This window comes from Sarcophilus harrisii, chromosome 6 (genome assembly GCF_902635505.1).
Source record: "Sarcophilus harrisii chromosome 6, mSarHar1.11, whole genome shotgun sequence".
NCBI classification, from domain to species: Eukaryota; Metazoa; Chordata; class Mammalia; order Dasyuromorphia; family Dasyuridae; genus Sarcophilus; species Sarcophilus harrisii.
The window spans coordinates 6,475,490-6,490,000 of record NC_045431.1 but is presented as its reverse complement, the minus strand read 5'-3'; the positions used below and the strand labels follow the sequence as shown (position 1 = coordinate 6,490,000).

The following is a 14,511-nucleotide window of genomic DNA, read 5'->3' as shown; positions in this document are numbered from 1 at the left end:
ACTTTTTCTCGGAACAAATTTTCTAATTTGCTCATGCTATCTAGAGTCGAGAGAGCTGTTTTATGCCTGAACATTTGCAATAACTCACCTCGGGTTAGTAAATAGTTCTAGTGCATGCATATGGTGTATACAGGTAAGTAAACATGCAAGTTTTCTTCACATTCTAAAACTATGGCAGTTTCGGCCATATTGTGCTGCCTGCATTTCATCCACAATGCAGTTTGTCTTAAAACGTTTTCAATCCCGTATTAATAGGTGGCATTACACATAACACCTATATAGCAGCAAAGCTAATACAGCTTGTGATTAAAAATGTTTAAAAATAGCTAATAAATCAGATTATCTTGAGGTATTATTTCTTGCAAGTCAAAATGGAGAGCAAAAATCAACCCTAATTTTTTTAGTTTATGTATACACTGAAAATAGCAACAATAAAAATAAGCTTTTTGTAGCAGACATATTCCATCTTCACTATTATTTTGCTACCTTTGGTAAATTACTGGGGCAGATCTTGAAGTTAAAAACCCACGTTTAGAAATAAGTGCACGCTTCACCCACTAAATATAGCAGCAGACTGTGTGCCCCTATGCAAAAAACATTCTCATATCTAGTTTTAACTTTACATATAAAAATAACTTGGAGAAAATACAAAAAAACATTTTATTTTAACATGAAAATATCACAAAAATTAGTAAGCCTGAGATGTAGGGTTTTGGTGAAAAACAAGAGGCTTGTAGTGTTTTGGCTGCTGATAAAGATGCATGTATTGAGAGCTGGGGTGAAAAGCAGAAGAATGCACTTATTTCTTCTGCACATCAGTATCTTCAAACACAGTAAGCCACATGCACCCATCTTTCCTTAAACAGACGCCGGTTCGCCATCCTTAGTTCCAGCGGAAGTGGATCTGACGCGGGCGGTCAGCGCCTTCCTTGACCAATGGCTTATGGAATTCCCGTCCTGCGCGCGAGTGGATGTTCGCCCAACAAAACTCACAATAATACTGCAGGCAAGTGACGTTGGCACAGAAGAAGGGGGCGAACTTCCCGCCGCAGCGCGCGCCCTGGCACTCGTCACACATCTGGTCATCCAACACATATGGCTTTACCTCCACCTGCGGAGGCAAACACAGGGAGAGGGCTTTAACGGCGCCGGGCGCGCTGCTGACCGACACTTAGCGACCGGACCGCTGAGAAAGCTCCGGGGTCAAAGCCGCTTCCACGTCCTCGCACAGATGGACCATAGGGAAGACTGGGCTCGAGACGTGTCCCCCCCAGATTACATGCTTAGACGGTGCACCCTGATGCAGGGCCCTGGCAGGGGGGAGCAGGGAGAGGAGAGGCCCTCACCCTCTGCCAGTGTCCCGTCTTTAATGAGTTAGACGCAGTTTGGTGGGCACTCTCCATAAGCTCCTGTGTGTTGGAGAGTGTTTCTCTCGAGCCTCTGGTGCAGTTCCATAAATTGCATCCTCTCCCCTGGGAGCTGAGCCTGGACGGTCCCTGCCAGTTCTAACAGTCTGAAATTTGGGGGGGGGGGGGGGGGGGGGGGGGGGGAGGTCTGCAGACCCCTCCAAGATTTAAAACCCCAACAGAGCTGAATGGAGAGAAGCAGAAATCATCCTGTATTTTTAGACTAGTCTGCGCCCCACAGGCCCAAAAGCCTGATGCTCTAAGAAGGCACAATTTCTGCATAGGAAGAGTTTATAAGTGCTCAAAGAGAGTGGCCACTACAAATAGACCAATTTCTTCAAGAAGTCGTCATACCCCTCTCATCACCTGACTCTCTTTCGGTCAAGGCTGCCGGATCAGAGAATGCGACAGTTTGCCTAAATTTCAGGGAGCATTTGAAAAGTTCATCGCTGACGGTGGATGAGGTTAGCTGGACAGGACCAGAAGGGAATTTCAGAATGGTTTGGTGACTGGACTCCATAGAGTCCAGTCAACAGTTTGTTCTTGGCTCTGTTTCAAGTTAAATGCAAGTATAACTGATATCCTCGTCAAGTTTGCAATATTAATTAGAGATTTTTTAAGGAAGGGAAAGGGATTGTCTGTTGGAGAGTAGAGAGCAAGAATTGAAGATTCAGGATTCTATTTTCCTATCCTCAAGAGAGGAAGACATCAACCAGCTGAATTCAAACAAAGTATATCTTACACTTGTAGTTATACAATCAGCTTCGCACACATAAGATGGGAGAGGCTGGCAGCACTCCTCTCAAAAGGAGATGCCTTTGATTATTACGAGGTTTTTGATTTCCTTTTTACTTTAACAACACTAGAAAGGCTGTTTTCTTCCTCCATGCAACTTTTGTATTAATATTTTTTTTCTCTTCAGAGTGCATTCAGAGACGTAAGCACTATTAACTTGCCATCAAAAAAGCCTATTTTCCTTTTCACAAAGCCAACTGGCAAAAAGGGATCTTTTCTAACAAAGACTATTAAATCCATATAATTGTGGCAATTAAAATTCTCAATTCTATAGCTCCTCTGTCCCCCCACTAAAACCCTACTCTGATGCCTTATCATGACAGGGAATTGACTGAGCTCTTGAAGGCTTTTAGAGCCCGACTCTGCAAAGTACATCTGTTTTCTGGCTAGCTAACTCCAAAGAGGCCTGTCCCCACAAAGCATTGTCGGGGTGACAGCAGTTCATGAGCACTCTTAGCAATTAAGACACAAGAGGGAGGGGTATACTAGTGGAGGTACCTATCCATGCACATCAGTAAGAAAAAAAGACCATGAAATCCCTTAAAAGCAGAACACAGCCGACAATTTTTTTGACTTTTGCTAACAGTAAATCTCATTTTCTGAGTCAATACGGGTGGTAGAGAGAGCTGTCCTCCATGCCAGGAGATGTAGCTTCAGATTTTCCCTCTGCCACAGTCTGGGTTGTCCTGGGTAAATCACTGACCCCTGTTAAGTATTCTGAGCAACTCCCCAAGATGAGAAGGTGCCAGTCCTGGTAGAGGAAGTTCCCTACACCAAGGAAGTCACAGAGCCTGGCCCTCTCCTGCAATTTATATTTCTCAAAAAATGAAATTCTGAGTTAACACAAACATAAGTAAATGAAGAATATACATTTGGGACTTATGCAGATGAAAAGGAAACTTGTCAATTTAGATTTTTTTAAAAAGGCATAGAAGGAAGACAAAAGATTTTCAGGAGCGCTAAAGTCCAGAGGCAGGACAATAATTCTAAGGAAAACAAAAAGGGATTGTTTTTGGTTATGTTGGGAGGAGGAACAGAACACTCTGTGCTTGGACTGGGACAATAAATACAACAGAAAGGGAAAACATTTCACCTTTTCCTTTTATCTGTCAAGAAGAATAACTGCCCGTGGAAATAAGAGAAAATGGTGAGTTGAAAACTATATAAGTGAGAAGGTAGAAGCCACAACGCCTCCCTGACCCCCACAAGCTCATCGGGATTCCCGCGTCATTCAGCCTTGGTCAGTTTTGAGCCAATGTCTTGAAAATCAAGAGTCAAAACGGTTTTTTTGCTTCCGTATTTTTTACTTAAGAGACTGAGCTTCCAATAAATCACAAAGGATAGAACTGAACTGGTTAGCAGTGAACCGAAGGTCAAAGAGCTCTAACAAGAAATCTGCAAATTACAGGCTGCTGAGCTTGCAATGGGAAAGTGGACAGCAGTTGAAGGAACTTCAATACTCCAGCATTTAAAAAGTAGCCGCAATGCCTAAAAGCAGAGTGACTTCATCCAGCCCAGGGCATGCCAGACTAACCTAATTTTCTTTCTTAAAGGGCTGCTGGATGGCAGGTCAGGGGGTGCTATGGACATGGTTTACTTCCAGTTTGGCAAAGTGTCTGACAAACTTTTCCTGTTCCTGTGGGTAAGAGTGGATTGGTCTGCATTTTCTGGTTAATCTGTGGGTATAAGGAACTGCCAGTAAGGATCATCGCTCTGCAACTTGGGAGACTTAGGGAGTTGTCTATGGGAACTAAGTTACACACTTAGCACCGAGCCAGTGCTCTTCCTGACTGCAAGGAGGCTACTACTCCACAATGCCTTCTGTGCCTTTTTTATTCTGCGAAAGATCACGGTCCAATTGGTGCCGTCACAACTAGCGATGCTCCAGATGGTCCCGTGGACTCGCATTGTCCAACATTTTTATCAGTGACTGGGAAAAGGAGGCAAAGTTGGAATGCTAATTAAATTAGCAGGTGACAAATCAGGAGGGACAGCTAACATGATGGGCAATAGGGTCCGAATTCAAATAATAAGTAGTTGAATTTAAGATGGATAAATATAATGGGGAGAAATGAAAATTTTTTGTATTAAAAAAAAAAAGCCTTCAGAATATAAGAGGGAAACCTGTATCAGATTAGGGGACTTTGGGCAATTAAAAGCTCAAACAATCAACATATGACTCAGCAGCAGGCCCTAGTCCTCCCCTCCCAAACATTAAATGCAATCCTCAGGTGCCCCAGCATTAAAAGAGTAGGAAACAATCTTTCTCTACTCTGGCTAGGCGACCCACTTCCGGGGAACACATTTTTAGGAAGGAAAAGCTGGAATCTACCTGACCAGGAGAGAACAACCTTGCCATGGGGGTGAGCAGCTGAAAGAATTAAGAACCAGAGAGGTGGGCAGGAGAGCTGCCTTCCTAGAAACTGGAAACTGAATGGATGTCCATCAGTTGGAGAATGGCTGAATAAATTGTGGTATATGAAAATTATGGAATATTACTGTTCTGTAAGAAATGACCAACAGGATGATTTCAGAAAGGCCTGGAGAGACTTACACGAACTGATGCTAAGTGAAATGAGCAGGACCAGGAGATCATTATATACTTCAACAACAATACTAGATGATGACTAGTCCTGATGGATCAGGCCATCCTCAGCAACAAGATCAACCAAATCATTTCTAATGGAGCAGTAATGAACTGAACTAACTATACCCAGAAAAAGAACTCTGGGAGATGACTAAAAACCATTACATTGAATTCCCAGTCCCTATATTTATGCACACCTGCATCTTTGATTTCCTTCACAAGCTAATTGTACAATAATTCAGAGTCTGATTCTTTTTGTACAGCAAAATAATGTTTTGGTCATGTATACTTATTGTGTATCTAAGTTATATTTTAATATATTTAACATCTACTGGTCATCCTGCCATTTAGGGGAGGGGGTGGGGGGGGGTAAGAGGTGAAAAATTGGAACAAGAGGTTTGGCAATTGTTAAATGCTGTAAAGTTACCCATGTATATATCCTATAAATTAAAGGCTATTAAATAAAAAAAAAAAAAAAAAAAAAAAGGAGAGCTGCCTTCATCTGAAGGCTGGAAGGCCCCTGGGCTCTGGGGTCGTGCTCCCACCACAGAGTCCAAGGGGCTCTGACTCCGGTCCCCCACAGATCCATTAACCTCGATCTCCCGCACACAGATAAACGACTTGTAATTTGCTCCACGTACAAAGCTAGACACACACAGCGGAGGCAGCGTCAAGAGCTAACGGAACCTTCGGCTTCACGTTATAACAGACGCACTTCCAAGGCTGACCTTGGAAGAGAAAGAGAACCAGGGCCTAAAGCAGCCTCGCATACAAAGGATGGGCTCTGCAGTACCAGGATCTGGACCCAAGACCTCGTTGAGTTCTATGATCATGTTCCCATGATTTTGAAAAGCTTCATTACCAAAGACAATTTCCTGTGGGCTACCAAGCTGGTAATTCCTTTAAAATTTCCTTTTTAACTACTTAAAATAAGTATTTTTAATTTTCCTTATACTAGTCAGTTTTATGATACTGCATTTTGTTTCTTATGATGACAACGAAAGACTAACTGTAACCAAACAGAATTTAGTAATTTAAAAAAAATCAAGGATTGTAAAGTCTGAATTCTGACTGCTCAGAGTGTAAGAAAGTTTAAGTCACAGAAAAAAAGCCAATATGGATATACTACTTAACTATCACCTAGAAAATGTGAGTATTCTGGGTTTCTATTCACTTTGCTTATATGCTCTTTCTCCTGATTTCAATTTCTAAGAATTCAGTTAAGAAAGAAGCAAATGCCAGCTGTCATTAATATTTAACACCTCTAAGTAGCTTAAAAATAGCTCCCCTTCTACAGCCAGGGACTAGATGCTTTAAAGGTCTCTAGCTGACATAATAAAGAATAGCCCTCCAATTAGGATACCCATCATAGATCTATATAGCAAAACTTCTTAAAAATGACCTAATCAAATGATGACTTCTCATCAGTGTTTGATTTCTATATCTATTTTATATAGTCAGATAAAAACTTTTCAGAAGAAAAAGGGGTCATTAAATGGAAAGTATTTAAGAAGCCCTCATCTATATAGTATAGAGTTGAAATAACACTTAATGTTTCATCTGGAAAGAAGATCAGCCCAACAGCTAATGAGTACCATCTGGGCATCTAGCCTCGGCGGCTAATCTTCTTGTCATCAACTCAAGTTATATCAAAGAATTTTAATATGCCGAGTCTGCTGTGAAAAGTGTGTGCGTGCGTGTGTGTGTGTTGGGGGGGGGGTATTAGTGAAAACATCAACTTTTATTTACACTAACAATACTATACTGAGGGAATCGAGCATTTTGTAACTCAAAATGTAATGTCCTTAGGTACAGAATGGTAATTCAGTCTCACTTTTAGCACAGAGAAGAGTGCTTTACTTTTTTAAAAGTTCAAATCCTTAATCGGATAAAAAGGAAAAGAGCTAAAGATCATGTAGATTAAACCAGGTTTAAACAAACAAATATTGTTCTTCCTTGAATGCATGTGCTAACTGCAACTGCTGCAAAATCTATTTAAATTCTAGGACCTGTGACTTGATTTATACTTCTATCCAGCATTTTTTTAAGTCTTATACCATGTTCAGAAGCTGCAGCAAATGGAAAAGTTGCCATGAGTATGAAAGGCAAAGGCGTTTTCAATGCATCTAGTAAGTGTAAAGCACTGGAGACCCCAAACATGAGATCAACAGACCCGTCCCTTCCCCAAAGTGCCCCTGAGGGTCACTCTTGGTTGAACCCAAGCAGAACATCCTCCTCAGAACTGCACAGAGGCCCAGAGTTGAAGACAACCTTTAGAAGCCTCTAATATAACCCATAACTTACCTAATTGCATTTTTAAAAGATTTTATAAAAAATCAAAGAATATTAAAGAAATATTATTCCCTTGCTTTGGACATTAACCTAAATTAAACCTACATTAGAATTCCTATAGAAATGTCCTCAGGCATGACATAGACAAGATCTTTATATAAAGTCTAAATATACCTTTAAACCTTTAGTGATTTACTTTGTATAACAGTGTTAAACAGCTATTATTATGATTAGGAAAAAAATTTAACTATAAACTGCTAATAAAGATATGAAGAAAGACAGTGGTTATTTGCTACCATACCTAAGGTGATCAATGGTGTTCTATGACTCAGTGAAATGAAATACATATAAGCCATAGTATAAAAATGTCATTTCTTATTAAATATCACTAATAATTATTGTTATTTTGATCATCCTCAGTTATAAGTTTTAAAAAGGCACAAGGATTTGAAGTCTTAAATGTACATTCAGAAATAACTTAGATTAAAAAGGATGTTAGGACCAATTCTAGAGTGTTATAAACTTATCACAATGAATTCTCAGAGCGATGCTTTTAACAACACTTGACGATATGTAAAATCGAGCACATTTATAATATACAACTTACTCGTTTGTCAATATCGCCATGTTGAAGTTGAACAAACCGAGCACTAATGGCAGCAATATAGCTCTGCTGATTGGAAAAAGCCACACGCCCGGCACCTTTTGGGTACTTCAGCTCTGGATCTGTATCGATTCCTGCATAACAAACTCCACCATAGAGCCGGTCCATTATCATTGCAAGTTCCACTGTAAGAGGAAAGTTTGTGTTTAAAGACAAAAAAGTTTAAAAAGTTGTTTAAGTAAAGTTGCATTTTTAAAAATTTCGTGAAGATAACGAATTGTAACTATTCATTAAAAACCCCAAACATGTCTAAAGTACTTTACAGTTTACAAACTATTTTTTTCACAACCCTAAAATGTAAAAACAATGTAACTATTTCCAATTCACAGATAAGAAAATGGTGAAATGGTAGCAACTCAAAAGTTTGAAAGACCTAACGCAAAGCTGGCACATAATACCATTGAGATCTTCTAAGTGATGTTCTCTTTCTGCTGTAAGATAACTTATTTATAATAACATCACTGTAAACCGCTTTCCAAATATGTAAACTGATGGAAAAGAATTGGTAATTGTTTTTTATTTCACATTTCCTTCTCATTTAAAATCAGATTTTCCCACAAGATTCCCAAATTGAAAATTCACATACATTATGGGAAAACATTTTGGGGGTACTGCTTTTCACACAAACTCTCTTTACAAAAGGCCTGTGTGGTTTCATTTGTGATCTCTTGTGTATATTTGCAATGTTTCGCCAAACAGATTTGCTGACATACTGACTTTTTTTGTCTGACAACCAGGAGGTGAACTTAATCAGCAAAACTAAAGACACGACACCCAGGGACGGCAAAACTACTGGTTTTCTTGGGAGTGTGACCTCTCCCACTGACTGCTAAAACACAAAATCTGAAAGTTACTACTGCTTTTGGATCGACAATAACATGTGTGTGAGGAGCAGCCAGATGGCACAGGGGATAGAGCACCAGCCCTAAAGTCAGGAGGGCCTGAATTCCAATCCTGGCTCAGACACCTAACAATTCCTAGCTGTGTGACCCTCTTCCCACTAAAGCCGCTGGAGCTTCTTAATCTCAGGCCTGAGCAACACGTGTGCCTTCTGTGCCATTTATACCAAACTCTTGGGACCGAGGACACAACGCTTCAACACAGCTCCACGTGGCACAAGGAAGAGGGAAAAGGACCCCCAGAAATGGCTGCCCAAGTCATGGAATACCCTGTTCTATAAGGAACGATCAGAGAGGCCAGGAAAACCCCACACACGGCAGCAAGAACGTGCAGTGATCAGCTATGCATGGACAACACCATCTGCCACCGAGGGAGAATTATGGAGACTAAATGTAAATCGACACTATTTTCACCCTTTTTTCCCCTTTTGTGGTTTTCCCTTTTTGTTCTGATTTTTCTCACTCAACATAATTCATATAGAACTATGTAAAAAAAATGTTTTCAAGGACATTTATGATTCTGGACATGGAAAGGGGGGAGAGATAAGGTACTCCTGAGATATTAAAAAAAGAGTGAAAATCCTCCAGCTCATTGACAGACCTTCTATGAAGGACTTATGGAAAAACAGACAGGAATTAAAGACATAAAAAGAAGGTGATCTTTTTTAGTAGTAGAAGTTCTCTCCCCAAGATGCACCAGAGTTCAGTGACATGAAACAAAAAAGCCATTTAGGTACAAAGCAGAACAAGAGTGTAAAGGTGATATTAGGTCTTTAAACAGCTTTGAATATTATATGTGTTCTGTTTTCACATCTATCCATCCCTCTGATCTATCCAGTAACTCAAATAAAAAACTTCTTTAGGTTAACGCACAAAAATGACAGTTCAATTTTATTCACTACCAGAGCATCCATTTCAAAGTGGAATCATTTCAAAATATTTGGCCTTTGGAAAAAAAAAAAAAATTATTGTGCCAATTACTTGCACAGCTACCTTCTGAGGAGGTGTAGTAGGTTATATCTTCTAGGAGCTATTGAAAGATCAATGAAAGAGGTAGAAAGGGAATTTTGGGCACAAGATACTTTATTTCTAGAACTGCAGGTTGGGGAAATTTCTAAAGTAATGTTCTAAATTTGGGATTTAATCTCTTATAAGTTCCAAAGAATTAAATCAATTTCAGGTTACAGTGGGGAAAATTTTTTTCTTGCCCAAATATTTGAAAATTTAGCTGTATTTTAGCAATTTTTTTTTTTTTTTTTAAATCGGTCCCTCCCCTGGCTGCCAAATTATTACAAAATCTGCATATTCTGGAAGGACGTTGTGAGGCAATACTTTGCGCAAGGTACCCTGACCCTGGTATGTTGGGGGAAGATGCAATGCTTGCATGGAAAAACTCCCTTTGTAGAGTTCTCAGTCTCATGAGGGCTGAGGGTAGATATGAAACATTCACCTATAGTTACGGCATAGAGGGAAGCAGTCCTAACAAGACAAAAAAGCACTATTTCTTGAGTTGTGGGAGAGCTCAGGCTGGAGTCTGAATCTCAGCTTTGAGTTAATATTATCTTGTAAAACCCATGGAATGAGGCAGCTGGCCCTCTCCCAGGCCATGTGCCTGGCACCTATGCTGGGAATTGGGCCTGGAAAATGGAGAGTTTTTAACCTCAAGAACTTATTTTTTTAATAAAGTATTCTGTAAAATTTGCAACTCCAAATGGCTCTTTTCCCTTTTTTTCAAATTCCCAAACCATTGATTTTGTGGTTCATTCTCATCACCTTCCCACCTGTAGCAGAAACTCATTATTTTCTAAATGAATAAATCTCAGAAATTGAGGAGAACAGAACAGAGTCAACACCCTAACAGGATGTCATATTAAGAGGAAGCCTTGGGGTCCCATCTAACACACTTCATTTACTTTTAGGATCCTGAACCTGGATTGCAGGGAGTTTTAAATAACTTGCCCAAGATTACACATGTCGTAAGCTCAATGAGGTGAAATTTGAACTCAGGTTCTCTACTTCAGTGGTAAATCGTTTTAGTTTTAATTCCTTCTAATTAACATGAACATTAAATCCCCAAATTGAAAAAAGAGCTTTCTAAAAGATATATTTGGGGGAAAAAAAGTTTGTTGGGTTAATTTTTTTTTAATTTCATAAATGTGAGCTCTATTTAAATTATGCTTTATTAATTTATTTGTACTTTTGTTCATGTAAAATTGCAATATTTATAAAGCTCAATCAGTAGTGACTTTCTACTTACCTGCTCTCAATGGCCGGGGGACACCTCCAACAAAAATTGTTTTTCGAGGATCCAGGGGTTGTGACCCATCCATTACAAAGTCGCTATCACTTAGATTCCAGGGACGGATCTGAACCTATTTTAAACAAGTGCATACACTTTAAACTTTTCTACTTACTAACAAAGTACATTTATATTGCTGCTGATTAATCTTAGTTCTAGTCATTGGCCAATGTCACAGATCTATCTAATTGCTGGTCTTGAACAGGATCAAAAGACCACTCAGTCTGGTAAATCACCAACTGACTCAATCTGTGAGAAGTTAGTTTGGTTTGTTTTTTTAAAACAGAACTTCTGAAGTAACTTTGCAGGTCTGTGGTTGGCAGCCTAAAGGCTGCCTAATATTTACTTACTGGTTTGTCCTTGATAGTAGGGCTAGAAACACATAGATATAGCTTTCCATCTTCTTCGATACAAGCATCAATCAATGCTTGCACAGAGCTCTCTTCTTGAAAGAGAAGGAATGCATAACCTGAAAAAAAAAAAAAAAACAACTTTTTAAACAGAGGAAAAAATACAAGATGCCCATTTTCTCCTGAATTAACATTTTTTTATTGAAAATAAGGGGCATAAAATACACATGACAGAAAACAACATTAGTCTCACTGACAACAAGGGGCCATTAGGGATGCTGCAGGTGGGGGGGGGGGGTACCAGAGAATGTTGACTTCCCCAAGGATAAGTAAAGATCTTCCCAGAAAGGGAACCGGTCTTCCTTGTATTTGTAGACTACTCTAAGGCGAGTTTCTGGCCCGGAGAGCTCCCTTGAAGACTCTGCTCAATCTCTGAAGCATCCACAGGCTTCAGTAGCTGTCCTCATTCTAGGCAGGTGACTGTGGTGGCTGGCGGAGGATGGTGTCTCCGTTCCCTACCATCTGTGCCCCAACAACAGCCAGATGAGCTCCCATGAGGAGCCCTCCCTCCTATTCTGCTCCCCCATGTCCACAAACTATAGTCTAAGCTCCTTGATATGAAGGGCTTTTTTGGGGGAGAAGGTGAGGATAGTCGTTAGCTAAAGTCACTTAATGAATGTTCACTAGACCTCCTGGCTCCCCCTAGTCTTTGGGCACAGATCAGGGAGCAGCAGGCACCTCCAGCCAAATGTTATTTTTGGTACTGGAAAGTGCAGGTAATCTATGAAATTCCCATACAAACACAGGGAACGTAATCTTGTTTCAGTGTGAAAGGAACTATCAAGCCAACGCATTAAAGTGGATTTCACTCTACAGTAAGAAACGGTTTACTTAGAACTAAAAAAGAAACAAAACAACTTTTCACATTTTGCTGCCAGAACTGGTCACATCACTATTACAACCAAGAGCCAACTAGTGACAGAATCAATCAAGTACTCTCAACTACCTGAAAGCTTCAAGAACTCCCCAAGGTAAAACTTCAAGCAGAAGTCCCTCATTAGAGCTTCCAAGTACATCCTCGGCCCAAATCTCACCCTCTCTAATCATCCCAGCTTCAAAATCTATATATTGTTTACTTTTCAACTTATCACACACACTCTTTTTTACTGCAGTACGAACACTTTGATTCCTTATGTATCTTGAATACAAAATTCTTGGAAGACACCAAAAAAGTTTCCTTTTTGTATATGTGCTGGTGCCTAATGCAGAAAGTTAGTGTTCAATAATTAAGTGCTTGACAATTGTTTGCTGAAAATTAAGACAACTCTAAGATACCACTACACACCTGTCAGATTGGCTAAGATGACAGGAAAAAATGATGATGATTGTTGGAGGGGATGTGGGAAAACTGGGACATTGATGCATTGTTGGTGGAGTTGTGAACGAATTCAACCATTTTGGAGAGTAGTTTGGAACTATGCTCAAAAAGTTATCAAACTGTGCATACCCTTTGATCCAGCAGTGTTACTACTGGGATTATATCCCAAAGAGATTATAAAGAAGGGAAAGGGACCTGTATGTGCATGAATGTTTGTGGCAGCCCTTTTTGTAGTGGCTAAAAACTGGAAACTGAATGGATGTCCATCAGTTGGAGAATGGCTGAATAAATTGTGGTATATGAATCTTATGGAATATTATTGTTCTGTAAGAAATGACCAACAGGATAATTTCAGAAAGGCCTGGAGAGACTTACACGAACTGATGCTGAGTGAAATGAGCAGGACCAGGAGATCATTATATACTTCAACAACAATACTATATGATGACCAGTTCTGATGGACCTGGCCATCCTCAGCAACGAGATCAACCAAATCATTTCTAATGGAGCAGTAATGAACTGAACTAGCTATGCCCAGAAAAAGAACTCTGGGAGATGACTAAAAACCATTACATTGAATTCCCAATCCCTATATTTATGCACACCTGCATTTTTGATTTCCTTCACAAGCTAATTGTACAATATTTCAGAGTCTGATTCTTTTTCTAAAGCAAAATAACGTTTTGGTCATGTATACTTATTGTGTATCTAATTTATATTTTAATATATTTAACATCTACTGGTCATCCTGCCATCTAGGGGAGGAGGTGGGGGGGGGGGGAGAAGAGGTGAAAAATTGGAACAAGAGGTTTGGCAATTGTTAATGCTGTAAAGTTACCCATGCATATATCCTGTAAATAAAAGGCTATTAAAAAAAAAAAAAAAAGACCATTGTTTGTTGAATTCTTAATGAACAAAGGAATCGAATATAGAAGCTATCAATATTATTCTGGATGAAATTTAGAACCTATCAGAATTTATTTAAAAAAACATAATAGCTTTTTATTTTTCCAAATACATGCAAAGTTAGCTTTCAACATTTACCTTTGCAAAACCTTGTGTTCCAAATTTTTCTCCCCCCCCTCCACCTTTCCCCTGGACAGCAAGCAATACACTATAGGTTAAACATGTGCAATTCTTCTAAACATATTTCCACATTCATATGTTGCACAAGAAAAAATCAGATCAAAAGGGAAAAAAACCATGAGAATGGAAAAAAAACAAGCCAACAAATACCAAAAATGGCGAAAATCCAAGAAAAACCAGATCAAAAGGGAAAAAAAACAACACAACAAAAATGGTAAAAATCCTGTGATGTGATCTACACTCAGTCCCTAGCTAGGGGCCTTTCTCTGGATGCATATGGCTCTCTCCATCACAAGTCTCTTGGAATTGGCGTGAGTCACCTCATTGTTGAAGAGAGTCACGTCCATCAGAAATGATGACACAATATTGCAGTTGCCATATACAATGATCTCCTGCTTCTGCTCATTTCACTCAGCACCAGTTCATGTCAGTCTCCCCAGGCCTCTCTGAAATCCTGCTCAGTTTCTTATAGAACAATTATAATTCCATAACGTTCACATACCATGACTTATTCAGCCATTCTCCAATTGATGGGCAGCCACTCAGTTCTCAATTTCCTGCCACTATCCAAAGGATCTATCAGAATTTGTAATAGGAAGGAATCATGATAAAAGTCCTCCATGGTGGAGAGGACTGAAGTGGAGAAAGAGTTTAAGAAGATGAATAAAGATCGTGTGTGTGTATTATTATAAAATCTATTTACTGAGCAAGTCACTGCATAGGGCACTTAAGATCATTTAAAATATATCTGGCAA

At 39.5% G+C, this 14,511-nt stretch overlaps 1 protein-coding gene across 1 annotated transcript in view; it reads right to left on the bottom strand.

The window, feature by feature from the left end:
- Positions 1–14,511, bottom strand: part of CPEB2 (cytoplasmic polyadenylation element binding protein 2) — a 62,300-nt gene that overhangs the window by 259 nt on the left and 47,530 nt on the right. The window contains 4 exon segments of the mRNA XM_031942505.1: positions 1–1,111; positions 7,688–7,869; positions 10,901–11,015; positions 11,293–11,411. The exon segment at positions 1–1,111 is cut by the window's left edge and continues 259 nt beyond it. Coding sequence (XP_031798365.1) covers positions 884–1,111; positions 7,688–7,869; positions 10,901–11,015; positions 11,293–11,411 — 644 coding nt within the window. The 3' untranslated portion in view covers positions 1–883.